General features: G+C 39.2%; 1 protein-coding gene across 1 annotated transcript; it reads right to left on the reverse strand.

Annotated features, from left to right (window-relative positions):
- Positions 1-11692: 11692 nt before the first annotated feature.
- LOC128198166 (antifreeze protein Maxi-like) lies at positions 11693-12142 on the reverse strand. The gene has a single exon (XM_052882059.1). The coding sequence runs from the start codon at positions 12140-12142 to the stop codon at positions 11693-11695; it is 450 nt and encodes a 149-aa protein (XP_052738019.1).
- Positions 12143-21057: the final 8915 nt, after the last annotated feature.

A 21057-nucleotide genomic window follows, 5' to 3' on the forward strand; every position in this document is an offset into this window, starting at 1 on the left:
ATGTTGAACTTCGCAGTACCTATTTCGAATGTTATCTTCGGCGGAAAGTTCTTACATTTCCGATTCGTAAAGCCATGTGTATACTAGGGTACAACTGAGTAATAGCCAACAGTTTAAAACGTATAAACGTGCCCACTCAGTTTTATTAGAGGATCTCAATAATAACCACACTACAGTGTAAGCCTATCGATCTCAATGTACTCGGAAGTTCTCGCCAGTTTTCCAATTCCAGTATGAGGAGAACTAAGACATTGGCGTGCTGCCATAAATGAGACCGGTAAGAGTTTCCTCGGGGAGTCCTTCCTAATTTTGCCACCTTCACCACCTTGGTGGCCACCAAGAGGATTTTAGTCGCTAAATAAGATCCACATAATCCTAATCCTACGAATCACCTGACACTAGAAATGTCGTGAAGATTTTCTCCAAAAACAGGTAGGTATGCCCAATTTGTTATGAATAGTGAATTTACGATTTCGTAGCTGACTACTAGGCTAGACTGGACCACGGGATTGCTTGCGGAAACTCATCATTCAGTGTACGCGTGACCTAACTACGAGCATATTCGTACTAGGTATTTCCAACTTGTGGAGGATAAGGAAAATATGATTAATTCCCGACACAAACAGATCGCGCACTCGTAGGAGTTCCTTATAACTTCTGTTGACAGTCTGTCTCCAACACATCAGTCTTATTTTCAGAATGCGTGCTCTGTGAATGGAGTCTTTTGTGAAGGGAATGAACTGAATGTAAACTGAACATATACAAATAAATGTTAGCTGTAGATACTACCTATATGTAATTATACATGGTGATTTTATGTACAGCTATATGAAGCAGTGGCAATGGGACGGGCATATAGTTCGAAGATCTCCACTATAAGGTGAGGTATATAGATATGATGTTTGGAAGTATATACAAGAGGCCTATGCCCAGCAGTGGACGTCCATCAGCTGATAATGTTGATGATGGTGATGGAAGACGGCAAATAATGATATATTGCCAATTTATTTATAAGGTTGATGGTGTTACAACCCCAAGCCTTCGGTCCCAATTATTAGCATTAACGTATCATCACCTTTAAATAATTGATCATTATGTCAACCATTAAGTCCACCAACCCGCATTTGGGCAGCGTGGTAGTTATAAGCATATTCCCCATTCTTTATGGAGGAAGACCAGGCTATTATAATAGCCTAAATGGATCTAATGACATTTCACTTCTGGTGTAACAATGAAAGTTGCACCGATTGCCCCCAATCATATCTGTCGCCGCGGAAGCGTCTCTCCTAGAAATTAATAACCTGATCCTCCTATTAATTATGTTTTTCTCTCGTTGATTATTAATCTCTTGGTTTTGCAATCACAATAATGTTATATCTTGATTTAATTAATAAAAAGTCTCTCAAATAATTATTCATTTAAGTAATTAGTCATGATCAAAGATGGCAGCACTGGAAAAGAGGCTCTTTGAATTCAGTAATACTAATAATTCTAATAATTACCATTTTGACTCTTTGATTATTATGAATTGATTTGTTATGTTTTATTTTTATGGTTTTGCGAACCAGATAATACTCTGTCTTGAATTAAATAATAATAAGTCTCTCAAGTAGGTAATGATTAAACATGGCGGCAATAGAAAAGAGATTCTTTAAGTGCTATGTTAAGATTTTGCTGTCTATCAGTCGGCAAAATCTATGATAACTATTTTAATAATTTCAGAATCAATTATTCATGTAATTAGCTTTTCATTATTTAGTGTTTAATTAAATAAGATTTTATATTGTTACCAAACCTTGTCAGGCGTGACGGCATTCGACCAATAGGGGGCCGTTTACCTTCTTCTCGACGAATAGTAGACTATTACGTAACTCCGGGCCAATAGCGGGCGATCGAATGATCGGACGAGATGGCGCGCAACCGTTCGCGTGGCAAGGTATGGAGAACAAAGAAGGCGGTAATCGTGTGGTGGACTTGTAATCGCGTCTTTCGGATGGAAGGTCGTTTTTCCATAAGTGATTGTAAAAGTTAAACTTATAATATAGTGAAGTTAAAATAAAACGATAAAGTGAAGTTACATTTGTGTTTTCTTTCGGAATAAAGTAAGAATAGTGAAAATTACACAAGCAGTGCATAGTGGGTAGATTATGAGTAGCGAACCCAATGGAAATGGCAGGACCGATGACCATGTCAGCGGTTCTGCCGGTATCATTTTTAATGAGGACACGGTTCCTCTCATCTCAGAAGTGGGATCGCTCCAGCGATCCCTTTCTGCCGGATCTGCATCAAATCCTGACATCGATAACGAAAGTGCAACGGTTCCACCCACCGACGGGTTGGGGCAAAGTGGCCTTGCGATGAACCAGCAGGCTGGTAGTGTTCCTGGTGCCCAGCTTTCACAGCCGGTGCAGACCGGCTACGTCCCGCCGGAATTCTTCGCACACATGCTGACAATGATGCAGAGCATGAGCGAGCGGCTGATGAGTCAGCCGAGCGACAAAGTCAAGATAGTAGACGTATTTCTACCTTCATACGACCCGGATGGCAACGTCGGTGTACGTGAGTGGTGTGAACATATTTCTACAGCTAAAACTAACTATCAGATCAACGACTACGATATTCGCATGAAAGTAACGAGTTTACTCAAAGGTCGTGCTAAAGTATGGGCTGATAATTGGTTGGTTACTACATCCACTTGGGAAGAGCTCCGACAAATTATCATTAGTACGTTTGAACCCGAAAGCCGTTACTCTCGGGACATACTCAAGTTCAGAGAGCATATTTACAGCCCTTCTAAGGATATAGCAGAGTTTTTAACGCAATCATGGATTCTGTGGCGTCGCGTCACCAAGGATAAGCTGGACAACAGCGACGCCGTTGAAGCGGTCATCGGAACAGTGAGTGATGAACATTTACGAATTGAATTAATGAATGCCCGTGCTACTTCAGTGCCCGAGTTAATTTCTGTTGCATCATCTATTCGTGTTAAGCGTCCTAGTCAGTTTAATTTTTTGAATCAACCACCGAGTAAGAGATCTAGGCCTTTCATCGATAATTCTCGGTATTGCGAATTGTGTAAGAAACGTCATTCTTCATTTTACTGTCCTTTTAAAAGAATACCTTCAAATAATTTTAACCCGAGTAATGTCTCCAGTAATTCAGTAGTACCATCAACCGCTCAGTTAAATACCAATAAATCTTGTACTTTTTGTAAACGCGGGGGTCACACTTTTGAAACTTGCTATAGGCGCGAAAAGCAAATTAATTCAAATGTGAATTCGATATCAAATAATAAATTAAATTTAAATATTATGCTGATTAAGATTGGTGACATCGTATTAGAAACCGTGTTTGATAGTGGTGCCGAGTGTTCTGTTATTCGCGAATCAATCGCTAATAAATTACCAGGGCAACGAGATCAAGTTGTTAATTATTTACAAGGGATAGGGCCTTTTCCGGTTATTTCAATGGGCACATTAACTACTATTTGTAATATTGATAATATTAACGTGGAGATCTTGTTCCATATTTTGTCCGATTATGAAATGACGTCAGACATTCTTATTGGTGCAAATTTACTATACGAAACTGGTTTAAGTGTTGTTGTAACTCAAAATAGTGCCACGTTAATACCGCAACGTCGCGTTTTGCATCTTCGAAATAACAGCCCTATTTTCGAAAACTTAAATCATGATTTAACTGAAGAATCAGAGATCAATCAATTACTCGATTTACTAAATAAATTTTCCTATCTCTTTACTCGTGGCTTCTCGAAAACGCGTGTTAATACTGGCGAATTAGAAATCCGTTTAAAAAACCCAGATAAATACGTTGAACGAAGACCTTACCGGTTAAGCCCGATTGAACGTGAAAAGGTTAAGGTTATTATTAATGAGTTAATAGACAACAATATCATCCGGGAAAGTAATTCTCCCTATTCCAGCCCGATTATCTTGGTCAAAAAGAAGGACGGTAGTGATCGCATGTGCGTAGATTATCGCGAGTTAAATGCCAACACTATTCGCGATCACTATCCCCTTCCTTTGATCGGTGATCAAATAGATCAATTAGCTGGAGGGAAATATTTCACTTCACTGGATATGGCATCGGGTTTTCACCAAATTCCAATCGCAGCATCGTCTATTGAAAAGTCAGCCTTTGTCACCCCGGACGGACTTTATGAGTACTTAACGATTCCCTTCGGTCTATGTAACGCTCCTGCCGTTTATCAAAGGTGTATTAACCGCGCATTAGGTCCTCTTTTAAATGCTGGTAGTGCCAATAACGAATACAACGATAGCGTAGCTCAGGTTTATATCGACGACGTTATAAGCAAGTGTCGAGACTACTCTAGTGGTATTTCCTTTTTAGAAAGAATCTTAATAGCCTTGCGCGATTCAGGATTTTCTATCAATATAGATAAATGTCTTTTCTTCAAACGTTCTATTGAATATCTCGGTAATGTAATAGAAAAAGGTCAAGTTCGCCCTAGCCCTAGAAAGGTAGATGCGTTATTAAAATCCCCCGTTCCAACCACTGTAAAACAAGTTCGTCAACTTAACGGCCTAGCTGGTTATTTTCGCCGATTCATTCAGGACTTTGCACGAATAATGATTCCACTTTATAACCTCACTAAGAAGGGTGCTAAGTGGCAGTGGAACCACGAGCACGAGGAAGCACGTCAAAAGTTGATCCATCATCTCACATCCGCACCTGTGCTTACAATATTTCAAGAAGGTAAGCCTATTGAATTATATAGTGATGCCAGCAGCGTCGGCTTTGGAGCCATATTAATTCAGATAATATAAGATCAAACGAACTTAGTGAAGTTCGATCATTATTATATGAGTCGCTTTATTCGAAGATACAATATTAACTAGGTAGGTAGTTACTTTTATCCGATAGGCATAATTCGCACTTTAGAGAATCGATTTTCAATCGATACAACTCCTTTTTTTTTTTTTTTTACACTGGCCACTCTAGCGAGCCGCCACTTGCCAACTCATTCTTTTTAGAGTTATTCGTAAATAAATAAATGAAAATTTTTCATTTTGGTTGTGGGTGGGTGGGTACTTTGTATCTTCGAATAAAGCGACTCATATAATAATGATCGAACTTCACTAAGTTCGTTTGATCTTATATTATATGTTCGTCGCTTTATTCTTCAGATACAATATTAACTAGGTAGATGTTCAGAGAAGAAGATGTTTTCAGATAAAACATTCAGTTATTGAAATGAAAAATCTTCTATTTATTTACCACTAGGACGAAAAACATTCGCGATTACTAAGCGAATATTACATAAATAATGAAACCGAATGGGAGTACATTAATCAGAAAACTTACAAAATTAAGATGAAATTAACATTAATCAACTATTTATGAAGTTTACAAACTGATCGAGCAAATGTTTCTTCATCGACCAATGGGCGGTTACATGAACCGGGCAAAAGTCGAGGAAGAGCTCGTCCAGTCAACAGACTTCCGTATGGTGTCTTATGCACACCCCTGCTAAGGCTGCCACCGAAGTGGAAGTGTGACGAGTGCTGTGTACGCCCAATATCAAGATAACGATGCCGTTCTCATCAACTTTCTGCTTTAATTATAGCATGCGACGTTATTTGATTTTTAAAAATCAAATAACTGGTGATATTTGACTAAATATTTCCGCATTATTTGCGTAGTAAGAAGGTAATTTTCTACGCCCATAAGGTTTAAGCAGGTCATAATTATGTTAGACTTTTCAATGAAATACGGAAAGAAACGTATTGGCTGCTTGAAGCTCTTTAAATTATTATTAAGTCCGATATAAAGATTTTTATACACGGCTTTTACTAAATTTACTGGTTTACTATTCAGTGCAAACTACACGCAACAATAAATTATTATTATTTGGATAGTTAGCTAATTCCAAAAACCAGCATTATTTTGCATTCATTGAATTTTATGAGCAATGTTACCACTACTTTGTGTGGTCGAGTACTGCTTTATCGTATTGGCTGAAATCGATGGTAACATTCATTCAAGTATTATTTCAGGGGTTCAAAGTGTAACGAATGCAGCGCCCAGTGAAAGACTACAGCGAAGATGACATGTTCTTTAGTTTAAACGTAAACGATCCAGCGAGGTTCAAGAATTATATATTTTTTGTAATGAGCACTCTTTTTAAAGTACCAGGCTAGTAAGGAAAGAATAAAGTTCCCGTAGCTTTTCATTGCATTACAGATTAAATCATATTATGGAAATGCATTAAACAAATTAGAATGCTAGCTTTTTATGGCGTCTGTAGACTTTGCTTAAGGTTAGGCTTCAATGAAAAATATTGACAGCACTTTACATTGGTTCAGCATGCAAATAAGTCGCGTTTGGTGTGTCTAAAAACAATAAACTATCTCTCATTAACAGTGGGGACTGCCCACTCAGATATAAATCCATTCCATTAAATTAATTTTTGTTGTGATTCCTGATCGGCTTCTGTACTTTTAAATTTATTGGTATAGAATGCAAATAAACATTTATTTCGCATCTCGCAAATTATTAAGTATCTATACTTTAAACTGACTAAAACTTTACGTCCTTATCTCTAGACCGGCATAACTAACTGCGACATAAGTTCTTAACTATACAGGCTACAGTGTTGCTCCCAAATGAGGAAAGTGAATCCACCCCCCATGCGAGTAATTTTATATGTAAGCGGGTAAAAAACCTTGTTTGTCGCCAATGGCTTGCTTGCGTAATATGTCAACGCATAAAGAAATCGAGCATTTAGATGTCGTTCTTGCGAAAGTTTTTATCCTACAAATGAAAGAACAATAATTTTAAATGTATTTAAGTTGAAAGTTAATTCATTAAGAGTTTTAAATAGTCTAATTCATCAAGTCGTTCTGTTTCTACCAAAAAGACGTCTGGTAGTTTAATTTTTCTTCAAAATTAATGGATTGCTCATGAGCTTAATACTTTTGGCATTCGGGGCTCAAGTATATAACCAATCATACTTTACATATATGCAAACAGCTGCAATTACATAAAAATTGTGCGATGACGATGATGAATTTATTAATTAACTACATAATATCCTAACGTTTTTATTAAAATCGTATTAACGGCATTATAAAGAAAACCTCAAAGACCCTTTTGAGATTCTAGATTACTTTTAATATAAATAATAACAAAATGAACCCAGGCATTAAAGCAAACGTAGAGTTTTTTCTGATATTGCCTTGTACTTCTGCGTAAGTATTTTCTATACAAAGCTGGAAAACTTTCAATAAGTCTGACTTTAACCTGAATTCGCAATAAGTCTGACTTTAACCTGAATTCGCAATAAATCAAGCAATCTATTGATTGATTGATTTGATAGATACATAGTATATCGTCCAGATATACCTGTTATTATTGATTTAGGGTATTCCTTACATAAAAAATTGTTTTATTTTAGTAAAATTCTGTGTGCTTAAAAACAAGCCGTAAGGCATTACGTTGAGCTTTGAGGATCAAAATAAATCTCTGTCACATTGCACTTAGGAGCTAAAATATTTATAACGAAATAACATTTTTAAATCTATTGCATGTAGATATGGCACCGAGTTCTAGAAAATCATTAATCGAGTCAAACATATTCTCTATGTGATCAGTTTTTCCAAGTGTGTTAAAAGGAGTTAAAACTTGTTTTAACTATTTTGCAAAATGGTATAAAATAACCATCACACACTTCAGTATTTCATGATTTTAAGTAATGGAATATCTGGCGAGTTTGGGTCGCTGATTAAGGCCGTTGACCTAAGGTACTGTTGCCTCTCTGCTCCCCCCCCCCCCCGTCGCTTTCTCGAGGAGAAGCGAGGATGGCCTGTTCAGTCTCCTTGCTGATGGAAACGATTTCTCAATTGATACTATGCAGATGTGGACTTGGGTGGTGTTTATTAACTGAAGGAGCCTTTCTATTTGCAACACTAGTTTTTCTTTAACAACTGTGATTAGCTATTATTTCATTATTTTTTGAAAAGTTAATTTCCTTTCCAGCTCCACATCTTGTCGAATATTAAGGAAAGATTAATTATTCCTATTGTGATTAACTTCTTTCAAACATCTGTTTCTGTATGATGCAGATTGCATAATATGAATGACAGCTGCCATTCAGACTTTAATGGCTAGAAGCTAAACTATCTTTTCCATAGTTCAATGTTAATTGTAAGCTATACCTTGCCCTAGTTGCTATTTAATTGTTTCAATTACACAATTGCTTTACTGAGGGCATTTTCAGCTTTTTTAATAGATATTCTATACTCTAATTGCTAAGTCATGTTATAATAGTGATCATCATATACGATCCACTTCCCGGTATAGCACTAATAATAGTAAACTCTCTGTGGCGGTGGTTATGAGAATCCCAAGTGTTTAACACACGGTTAACCTCATGAGAATATGACCCATCCCCAACCTCAAATATATTTGAAACGAGCCTTTATTGAAATCAATAACGAGTTTTGAATGTGATAAGTAAAATCCGTAGATACTAGCATTGCTTATACATGCATACAAAATGGCGATTCCTTCATTATGCAATATACTCATATTATTTTAGTGTTACATGATTGCTTTCGTGAGGGTACACGACCCACCTCTAAGCCACTTGTATTAGATATTATGAACTCTAAAGCTATGCTATATGAATTTACCATCGTGATCGTGGATACACGATCCACCTCCCGGAATATAATACAGTAATCGTAAGTATGATCGAAAGGCCTATGTTCAGCCGTGGACGAATACAGGCTGTTGATTGAAGTATGATGGTACGATGGTTATTATAAAATCTAAAGTAGATATTCTATAAGAATTGACTTCGCATAGCATACGGTAATCATACGATAGTTATTATACAATCTAAGGTATGCTATAAAAAAAATTGTCTTCATAAGTATACACGATACACCTCCTGGCATAGCATACGAGAATCATACGGTGATTATTATAAAATTTAAGATATGCTATAAAAATTGCCTTCGTGAGTATACACGATACACCTCCAGGCATAGCATACGAAAATCGTAAGAGTGACGGTATGCTATAAAAATTGCCTTCGTGAGTATACACGATACACCTCTAGGCTTAACATACGGTAATCGTAAGAGTGACGGTATGCTATAAAAATTGCCTTCGTGAGTATACACGATACACCTCTAGGCTTAACATACGGTAATCGTAAGAGTGACGGTATGCTATAAAAATTGCCTTCGTGAGTATACACGATACACCTCTAGGCTTAACATACGGTAATCGTAAGAGTGACGGTATGCTATAAAAATTGCCTTCGTGAGTATACACGATACACCTCTAGGCTTAACATACGGTAATCGTAAGAGTGACGGTATGCTATAAAAATTGCCTTCGTGAGTATACACGATACACCTCTAGGCTTAACATACGGTAATCGTAAGAGTGACGGTATGCTATAAAAATTGCCTTCGTGAGTATACACGATACACCTCTAGGCTTAACATACGGTAATCGTAAGAGTGACGGTATGCTATAAAAATTGCCTTCGTGAGTATACACGATACACCTCTAGGCATAGCATACGGTAATTGTTATAAAATTTAAGTAAGGTATGCTATAAGAATTACCTTCATGTGGATATATGATCCACCCGGCATAATATACAAAAATCTCACTGTTACGATGGTTAACACTAAGTTTTTAACACCCGATTAACCTTAGAGGTTAGTAATGATACGTGGTCAACCTCTAAGATTTTTAAAACGAGTTCACTGGATTTAATAAATACTTTTGAATAAAAGAGGGTAGGAACTAACTTGATTCGCAAAAATCTTCTTTTTGTTCTCGAAAAAACAAACACATGCCATGGCTAAGAACCATGGTAAGTACGTTGTTACACTTAGACACTGCTACGCTTAGACACTGTTACATTATTACACTTAATTTTTTAGAATTTAAAAATGAGTACGTGCGAACGATGCCACGCTCGGAAAAAGAATGAGTTGGCAAGTGGCGGCTCGCTAGAGTGGCCAGTGTAAAAAAAAAAAAAAAGGAGTTGTATCGATTGAAAATCGATTCTCTAAAGTGCGAATTATGCCTATCGGATAAAAGTAACTACCTACCTAGTTAATATTGTATCTGAAGAATAAAGCGACGAACATATAATTAGCGACCGTCAACACGTGGTGGCCTACTTTAGCATGCGTACCACAGACACAGAGAGCAGGTACCACTCGTATGAACTCGAGACGCTAGCTGTTGTACGAGCTATCAAACATTTCCGGCATTTTCTTCATGGACGAAAGTTTAAAGTGATCACTGACTGCAACGCGCTGAAAGCCTCAAAACATAAACAGGACCTACTTCCTCGTATACATAGATGGTGGGCATACCTACAGAACTTCGACTTCGACATCGAATACAGAAAGGGTGAGCGCATGCAGCACGCTGATTTTTTTAGCCGCAATCCAGAACCTATGACCGTAAACGTCATTACGAGAAATACTGAGTGGCTCAACATTGAGCAACGGCGTGATGAACAACTTCGACCTATAATAGAATCTCTTCACAATGGCGAGGACGTCCAGGGATACCTTCTAGAGGATAACGTCCTTAAGGTTACCAAGGTAGATACAATTTTAGGTGCACGAAAATTAATTGTTGTTCCTAAGTCCTTTCAATGGAGCCTGATAAATACCTATCATACAGCTCTCAAACACCCAGGTTGGGAGAAGACCATGCACAAAATTAAGGAGATGTATTATTTTGAAAAAATGAGCTCTGTAATCCGTGACTTCGTGGACAACTGTGTGGTGTGCAGATCATCCAAACAAACTTCAGGAGCCACTCAAGTAAGATTACATCCTATATCAAAACCAACAGTAGCGTTTGAACAAATCCATATGGATATGACTGGCAAACTTGGAACGCCTGAAGACCAGGAGTACGTCATTGTGACAATCGACGCGTACACCAAGTATGTATTACTGAGATATACCAATGATAAAAGCCAACACAGTACCCTCGCTGCCTTGAAAGAAGTCGTCCGCCTTTTTGCAGCCCCAAAGCAAATAATCGTGGATGGAGGACGAGAATTCCTTGGAAGCTTCAAGAGCTATTGTGACAATTTTGGCATAGAATTACACACAATAGCACCAGGCGTAAGTAGAGCTAACGGCCAAGTGGAGAGGGTTATGGCTACTTTAAAGAACGGATTAATTATGATAAAAAATTATGAAATTCTAGAATGGCACACTGCTTTAGATAGCTTGCAATTATCTTTTAATTGTACAGTACATAAAACGACTGGTATAGCTCCATTAACACTTCTTACACGACGTCAAAATTGTGTACCACCAGAACTTCTCAATTTAGTTGACTATGACAGCGGGGTCATTGATATCGAAGCCCTGCATGCACACGTCCAAAGAAGAATGGCCGAAGCGGCCGTCAAAAATAAAACAAAGTTTGACAAAGGGCGTGCTAAAATTCATCATTTTCAGCGAGGAGATTTTGTTCTAATTAAAAACAACCCTAGGAACCAAACCTCGCTTGACCTCAAGTTTAGTGATCCTTATGAAGTACACAGGGTGCTCGAGAACGACCGGTACCTAGTGAAGAAAGTCGTCGGTCATCACGGGCGGCCTCGCAAAGTTGCACACGACCAACTGCGGCGAGCGCCTTGCCCTGGGGATCTTCAGGCTGCCGTGTCACCCCAAGAAGAACGTGATCCATCGAGCGTTACCGCGGCCACTCCTGCCGCGCACACCACGGCTGCCTCGGCGGCCACTCCTGCCGCGCACACCGCGGCTGCCTCGGCGGCCACTTCTGCCGCGCACACCGCGGCTGCCTCGGCGGCCACTCCTGCCGCGCACACCGCGGCTGCCTCGGCGGCCACTCCTGCCGCGCACACCGCGGCTGCCTCGGCGGCCACTTCTGCCGCGCACACCGCGGCTGCCTCGGCGGCCACTCCTGCCGCGCACACCGCGGCTGCCTCGGCGTCCACTCCTGCCGCGCACACCGCGGCTGCCACGGCGGCCACTTCTGCCGCGCACACCGCGGCTGCCTCGGCGGCCACTTCTGCCGCGCACACCGCGGCTGCCTCGGCGGCCACTCCAGCCACGCACTCTGCGGCTGCTTCGGTCATCACAGCGGAGTAGACGGCATAGACTAGTTCCCGGTGAATACAATTTTATTTATTTTAACATGGTCACAAACTCATCATCACACACATTTACTCTACTCTCTCTACTCTGAAAGAAAAAATAATAATAATAATAATAAGTTATTGCCGGCGTGGAGACGTTGATAACTAAACTACCATATTTGGCACTCAAAAGATGTCGTTGGCGTATGGAGCCGACCAGCGACCACCAAAAGACGTCGTTGGCCTGAGGTGCCTTGTATAACGACCAACCTTGTCTATCCCCTGTGGACCACGGCGCTAGATAACCGCTTAGCACCACAGCATCGACCTTCCCAAACTCCCCTAGAGCCTTCTACGTGGATCTATCTCGCCTGATTCCCTATCTATACTACACACCACGTTATAACTAGTATTCATATGAAAATTATGAGCAGTGTCTATGTGTACACTTAAAACAGAACATACTTACTTATTTTATAATTATAATATTTATCTGCTGTTGTGTAAAGCGAACAATGTTAATATGAAATGATCTTACGAATACTCTTGCTAATATGAGTAAGTCTGGGTTGAGACCTCTTTAGTTCAGCCTTGCCTAAGGGAATTAAACATTCATATTCTGATACTATAGTTCAGTATTATCTAAAGTAACTAACCAGTTGAAAAATATATTGGGTATAGATTCAGATCAAACCTAGGTTTACTGTGGAAGTACCTAGCCTCAAAGAAGTTTATTTCATTTATAGAAAGGAGCTACAGGCGCTGCAGAGCACGCATCGCACATCAGACTGGCCGTGTCGCCGCGGAAGCGTCTCTCCTAGAAATTAATAACCTGATCCTCCTATTAATTATGTTTTTCTCTCGTTGATTATTAATCTCTTGGTTTTGCAATCACAATAATGTTATATCTTGATTTAATTAATAAAAAGTCTCTCAAATAATTATTCATTTAAGTAATTAGTCATGATCAAAGATGGCAGCACTGGAAAAGAGGCTCTTTGAATTCAGTAATACTAATAATTCTAATAATTACCATTTTGACTCTTTGATTATTATGAATTGATTTGTTATGTTTTATTTTTATGGTTTTGCGAACCAGATAATACTCTGTCTTGAATTAAATAATAATAAGTCTCTCAAGTAGGTAATGATTAAACATGGCGGCAATAGAAAAGAGATTCTTTAAGTGCTATGTTAAGATTTTGCTGTCTATCAGTCGGCAAAATCTATGATAACTATTTTAATAATTTCAGAATCAATTATTCATGTAATTAGCTTTTCATTATTTAGTGTTTAATTAAATAAGATTTTATATTGTTACCAAACCTTGTCAGGCGTGACGGCATTCGACCAATAGGGGACGTTTACCTTCTTCTCGACGAATAGTAGACTATTACGTAACTCCGGGCCAATAGCGGGCGATCGAATGATCGGACGAGATGGCGCGCAACCGTTCGCGTGGCAAGGTATGGAGAACAAAGAAGGCGGTAATCGTGTGGTGGACTTGTAATCGCGTCTTTCGGATGGAAGGTCGTTTTTCCATAAGTGATTGTAAAAGTTAAACTTATAATATAGTGAAGTTAAAATAAAACGATAAAGTGAAGTTACATTTGTGTTTTCTTTCGGAATAAAGTAAGAATAGTGAAAATTACACAAGCAGTGCATAGTGGGTAGATTATGAGTAGCGAACCCAATGGAAATGGCAGGACCGATGACCATGTCAGCGGTTCTGCCGGTATCATTTTTAATGAGGACACGGTTCCTCTCATCTATCTATTTCCACATTTACACTGCGGCAAACAACACGGGCGAGGCCAGCACTGGCTTGTCTGAGGGTTGGCGCCAGCGCTATTGGCTTTGTCCAAAGTCTGCTCACGGTCTGCGGCTGACGGTCTGTCAGATGTGTACGCGCTTTTAAGTCGAAATGCATTCAGCATTAATAAGGCTTTATTTATTACCACACAACAATGCAAAATTTATTTTCTTTAAAAACAAAAGCTGAATGAGATATTTTCTGCGGATTTTTACGTAAAATCACCGGATTGAGGTACGTTTACACTGAGAGTGAGCGACGCGCATAACAAGAGAACCTATTGGCATTATGTAAAAGAAAATATGATGTTAAAGTAAGTATTACCGCCATTCGACGGCCTCCGTGGCGCAGTGGTATGCGCGGTGGATTTACAAGACGGAGGTCCTGGGTTCGATCCCCGGCTGGGCCGATTGAGGTTTTCTTAATTGGTCCAGGTTTGGCTGGTGGGAGGCTTCGGCCGTGGCTAGTTACCGACAAAAACGTACCGCCAAGCGATTTAGCGTTCCGGTACGATGTCGTGTAGAAACCGAAAGGGGTGTGGATTTTCATCCTCCTCCTTACAAGTTAGCCCGCTTCCATCTTAGACTGCATCATCACTTAGCATCAGGTGTGATTGTAGTCAAGGGCTAACTTGTAAAGAATAAAAAAAAAATCTTATTTCTGTCGCCAAGCAGCATTGCCGTGTTCCAGTCGGAAGGATGTATGTATGTCCAGTATACACAATATAATACTTAACACATACGCCTCAAGTTTAATAAACACAGGACGGCACTTTGTAGAATGTGCATGCATGCCCTGCGATATGTTGCTTAGTTTAAAAGCGATAACTTTTCACTGCTCTTCAGGTGGGCCATCTGCTTGGTTTGTCAAATCATTACATCATCATCATTATCAGCCGATGTATGTCTAGTGCTGGACATGGGCCTCTTGCATGGACTTCTAATTACCACGGTGTCGAGCCGCCAGCATCCAATGGGTCCCTGGAATCCGCTTGTGATGTCTTCTGTTGGCGTTGCCATTCCAGCATCTTGGGACTTCAGCATCGTCAAAATATCGAATTAGAATAATTCACACATTACATCACTGATCGACTCTTTCGTTTGATCGAGGTCAGATAGTATTATATTGATATAATCTAACATTAAATATAATTACAATTACACCTCCCAACTATCTAGATAGATATTATGTCTATCTATCTATTGGCATTTAAGGTCTTACGACTCAGTTGATTACCACCAATACTTGCTACCAATAACATTTCCCCACTCTGCTACTGTCCACTTCAGTGTGAACGCACCCTTACTCCACATTTTATGCCGTAGTAGGTGCGCTCGAGGGGTAATAATAATTTTCCTCTCACACAATAGCCCCAAAACTGTACTCCAAATTTTTTTCATAAAAATATTTATTAAAATATTTTCATGTGCGCAATTAATTAAGAATTTACGGTATATGGTTCCTGTGTTGTGAAATATTGGACTACGGTACTTATAAATAAACTGGACTATCAGAGACAGGATATCATCTACAAGCATCCAGATACCCTCCATATCTAACAAAGCCTTCTGGGTTTGGAAATAACGTGCCTTCACTACCCTTCCTCCACAATTGAACTATCAGGACAGGATATCATCCACAAGCATCCGGATACCCTACATATCAAATTTAAACAAATTAAGAGTTTTCCAAATCGGTCCAGCCACCTCGGTATAATCAAGACACTATACACTTGAATAACCTCAATTTTTTTTTAATCGGTTATTCTACTGACTATACTGTTTGTGTGTTTGTCCTCCTATATGCTCCTATATCCTGATGTAAAAAAGTGGTGCTTTTTTGCCATGTCAGTCTTTTATAAATAAACAGATCGATTATGATGCTGTTTTTGGCTTGATGCTAACGTGAACAACGGCCAACCCCTAGTGGCCAAGTGCGGAAAAGGCCCAGAAGAAAAGAAAAGAAAAGAACGTGAACAAGATAGTTATAGCTAGATCATAATGATAAGTCCCTTCGGAATAAACTTGTTCGCTTTAATATTTCCTGCGTATATGGTTAATCTCACTATGAGATTGGCCGCTGTAGACGAAAAATAGGGATAGGGAAGAGCGCATAAGTCAAAGCAAAGCTTGACTGCCGGGTCCATTAGTGTAACATAAAAGAATAAATGAAATATTATTATTAAAATGATAAAGATTTGGATATTGATTTTGAATGCTTACCTTGAATGCTTGTACACCTCACCACTACATCCTAAGACAAACAGACTTCCAAAAGTAGACAAACTACAAAAATAACCCGTATAAAAATGTAATCGGTTCAATAACACCGACGTCACACGGACATAATATCGCGCGATAACTCCCGCAGCGGGCACAAAGGGACGTTTTACTGCTCGCTCAAATATAAAACATCATTTCCGCATTTCCGCACATTTCCTTAGATTGTAGACGCATAGATTTGCATTAGCGATTGTGCGTCGTAAAAAACATCGAGGAAAAGTTAACGCAAAAACGAAAAGCCGCATTGTTTTTGTGACTGTTATTATTTAACTTGCCATGTCAGTATGTTTATGCGTAGTTTTGACTGAGAAATATTTACATAAAGTTTTCAGTGCGTTTTTGTTCTGGGTTATCATCTCTGTTTTTGACGGCCTTCGTGGCGCAGTGGTATGCGCGGTGGATTTACAAAACGGAGATCCTGGGTTCGATCCCCGGCTGGGCCGATTGAGATTTTCTTAATTGATTCAGGTCTGGCTGGTGGGAGGCTTCGGCCGTGGCTAGTTACCACCCTACCGGCAAAGACGTACCGCCAAGCAATTTAGCGTTCCGATACGATGTCGTGTAGAAACCGAAAAGGGGTGTTTTTTCGTCCTCTTCCTAACAAATGAGCCCGCTTCCATCTTAGACTGCATCATCACTTACCATCAGGTGAGATTGTAATCAAGGGCCAACTTGTAAAATATTAAAAAAAAAATCCTAAAACTCTTTCGAAGTGTTTTACGTCTTCATTTCACGATTAACACTGACGCATTTTTTTAATACAAATTATGGGATGTGTTCCTTGCATGCCCTGCAAAGTCATTTTAACACGTGTACCTTGCATACCTTGCAAAGTCATTATAAGACGTATTCCTTGCAAGCTCTGCAAAGTCATTGTAGACGTGTCCCTTGTAACCCTGCGAAGTATTGCTCTTTCTTGTTATTAATCTTTACTAAATTCAATTTGCCAGTAGCACCCGTCGCTCCAGCGCTTCGTGTCAGGTGTTCACCGGCTTACGATACTCGTATACATAGTACTCTTTACGCTATAAGTTCCCAATTTTCTAATTTCCTCACAATAACAAATAAGTGAAGGCCGGCTCACCTTTACGCCGATTGCTTTGGTACACATTATGCGAATGCCTAGTAATTCAAGAAAATTACTCTAAACTCGCGGTGATGACTTTTGTCGTGGGGCCATGACATCGCAAAAAACGCTTACAGCGCGCTTGAAATATATAAATACTTTTTATAGCTCCGATTTTTTTACACTTTGCCGTTAATTTTGACGGCAGTGATCTGCGCAGTGGTCCAGATCTGGCTGGGGGGACGCTTTGGCTGTGGCTAGTTACCATCCTACGTACCGACAAGCGATTTAGCGTTCCGGTACGACGTCGTGTAGAAACCGAAAGGGGTGTGGATTTCATCCTCCTCCTAACAAGTCTAATCGCAATATATTTTTAACGTTGTAATTTGACATAAAACACTTTTCATCCATTAAACAGATGGGTGAAGGTCGTTTCTCATTCGGATCTTCTATATTATGTAGTGATGCGTCCTACAGCTTTAGAATTGTTCCCGCCAGAGCCGTGGCCCGTCGCCATTGTTATCGCAAGCGTGGAACAATTGAACGTTTTCATCTCATTTTGTGCAATCTATTTAATAGAGGTAAGTGGCGTCGTGAATAACTCTTGTTTATGACACGAGTCGCCCTTTCGAACGTGCTGTTTGCATTTATCTGTTGAAAAAACGGGCAATAAAATGCTTATTTTAATATTATGAAGTAATCTTTTCAGAATCAAATCGTTAAACCGATTTTAATATAGAGATAAATTGAACCTTGGAATAGAACGCAGCCATAGTGGAATATACAGTAAAAAGCCATGATATAGAAGGAGGTTCTAATTGTTTTCTTTCTTTGTAACTTGAATAGTTTATACACAGTTTTCGATGCAAGTTTTCAGGCTGGACTATTTCAAGTTCACAACAATTATTATTGTCATGTTTTGACCGATTTACATAAAACCTCAACAAAATATTATGTACCCAAACCTTCCTCATTAACTACTAGCTGATTCCGCGATTCACTCGCGTGGTTCTCATTCTTGTAGGAATACAGGAATAATATATCAAACAAACAAACAAACAAACACACTCTTCAGCTTTTTAAATTAGTATAGATCAAATCGTATCAAAATACTTACAGTCGATTTCAGACTAATATTATAAAGAGGAAAGATTAGTATTTTTGTATGTAACGAATAAGCTCAAACTACTGGATCGATTTGAAAAATTCTTTCACCAATAGCAAACTACATTATCAGGGAGTATCATAGGCTTTATTTTAATCCAGAATTCCCATGGGAATAGGAACAACGCTTGCGAAACTGCAAGCTTCTGCTAGTGTAGGTATAGATAAAAATTGCCAATCTGTACATTTAAGTGTAATTGGACAATCAAAAGGATTGACGTCATAAAGGGAATGTGAAGAGTTAATGCGACCGGAGTACCGGACGCTTACAGAGTGCCTAGTGGCAGTTTTCATACTGTTACGGTCGCGTAAGCGTTAACGCGAATTCTAAGGAATTGAAACAGCGCCATCTAGTGGCATTGAGAGACAGCAAAATTAGTTAGTATGAGTTTACAAAGTATTACAAAGTGCACACACAGAAAAAGTAATAGACGGATAGATAGCTATCGTCAAAATCGTATCCGAATCGGAAAAATAATGAATCGTCTATTTTTTATCTGTCTTTGTGTGCGACGAGCAAACTCTACGTAACTAAACTAAGCTAAATAAGACTCGTACTCAGGCTGATAACGTAAACCGTAAAGTTAACGTGTGTTCGATTTACGCAACGGTGCCGTCGTCGATTGCGTTTGGTAAACTCCCACTAAGCACACAGTACGCATCGTGTTATGATCAACATTGCTTGTTTTACGAGCGTGCAATTGTTTCGATTACATCCGAGTCGAATGATCGCCGTCGATAGCTCGTAATCGATACACACACAGCGTGACCGCGGGTGATCGGCGACCACACAATAATGACACAGAGCAATGTGTTTCAATATAAATGCACTGAGAGTCTGCGATTTAATTCAATTATAGCCAGACACACTTCATTTCATGAAGGTTTAAAGTTGGTCAGCGTATGCTCCTACCATAGGCATATACGGTAGCCAATCTATAATTGGCTACCATATTCGTGTATGTATGGTAGGAGCATTATATTACCATTAGCAGGATTAGGAGCATCAAACTTGCTACCTAAGTTATAGTTTGCATGGCGGACCCTTTGAAAGGTAGCAAGTTTTATGAAAATAAACTCGAGCTCAGCAGTGAGACGAATATGGGTTGATAACGAATACAAGAGTTTTCTGTGCGACAGTCGAACTGTGCTTCAAATAAGTGTTCAAATGCATTCCCAGTTAACAAGTTAAACAAATCTGAACACAAAATGCAGGCTGCAGTGGTGAGATTTCAGCAAATACACACTCTTTTTCGGTTTAATCTAATCCCGCTCCGAACAGCTTCCCTGAAAAGGATATTCTGTAAATGGATTAACAATTCAGCTTTACAAAACTTTTTGTAAAATGTAACAAGATGTATCTCTACGTAAGTGGATTTTAAGCTAAAAAGTCTGTATTTGAATTTTTTAATATTCTTTTGTATAGCACTACGATAATGTCAATCAAAAATACAAAACCAAAAGCGCACGCCTCATAAAACTCTTCAGATAAAATCTATCACGAAAATATGTCTCTTCAAAGCCTGCAGTAAAATTGGGCTCGCTCGATTAGCTATTTCTGTTCATAGATCTGTGCTCGTTCCAAAGCTGTGGCAATTTGTCTTGATTTCCAAGAAGTTGTACAACAACAACAAACAACATTATCAACCCGTAATCGGCTCACTGCTGAGTTCAAGTCTCCTCTCAGAATGAGAGGGGTTAGGCCAATAGTCTACCATGCTGGCCCAATGCAGATTGGCAGACTTCACACACGCAGAGAATTAAGAAAATTCTCTGGTATGCAGGTTTCCTCACGATGTTTTCCTTCACCGTTTGAGACACGTGATATTCAATAAGAATAAGAAGTTGTACGATGTACTTAAATCAGGTTGAATAGAATACTAGCAATAATAATTAAATTTAGGAGGCGGAACCTTTTTAGTTCGCAACGGGCAGCGAAAACCATCCGGCGTCACTAATACCGAAGATATTATACTTGGATCAATTTCCTCTTTGACTTGGATGAAAAGAATTTCTGACATAAAAGTCGATTTATGTTCATGAGTTGTTAATTCTCTAAATTGTAAATTTTCGTTGTTGTTTAGTAATATAGGATACGAGCCGTGATAGCCTAGTGGATATGACCTCTGCCTCCGATTCCGGAGGGCGTAGGTTCGAATCCGATTTTGCACCTCCAACTTTTCTGTGTGCATTTTAAGAAATTAAATATCACGTGTCTCAAACGGTGAAGGAAAACATTGTGAGGGAACCTGCACACCAGAGAATTAAGAAAATTCTCTGCGTGTCTGAAGTCTGCCAATCCGCATTGAGCCAGCGTGGTGGACTATTGGCCTAACCTCTCTCATTCTGAGAGAAGACTCGAGCTCAGCAGTGAGCCGAATATGGGTTGATAATGATGAATATAGGATACTTATCATAATCATCATACTGTTTGTTAATGCTATTCAATGAGGTCCCGTATCCACTAAACGAAGTTAATACAGTAAACATTAGTTAGAAACAAACAGGCAATCGAGTGGAGTATAATTGCTGATTGCGCATAGGGTTGCCATCCGTCTGGGTTTCCTCGGATTCATCCTAGCTTAAAAGG

The sequence above is a fragment of the Bicyclus anynana genome, chromosome 1, assembly GCF_947172395.1.
Source record: "Bicyclus anynana chromosome 1, ilBicAnyn1.1, whole genome shotgun sequence".
NCBI classification, from domain to species: Eukaryota; Metazoa; Arthropoda; class Insecta; order Lepidoptera; family Nymphalidae; genus Bicyclus; species Bicyclus anynana.

Excerpts from the sequence above, each read along its gene's own strand:
- LOC128198166 (XM_052882059.1), bottom strand. The coding sequence starts at position 12,142 with ATGACCGAAGCAGCCGCAGAGTGCGTGGCTGGAGTGGCCGCCGAGGCA.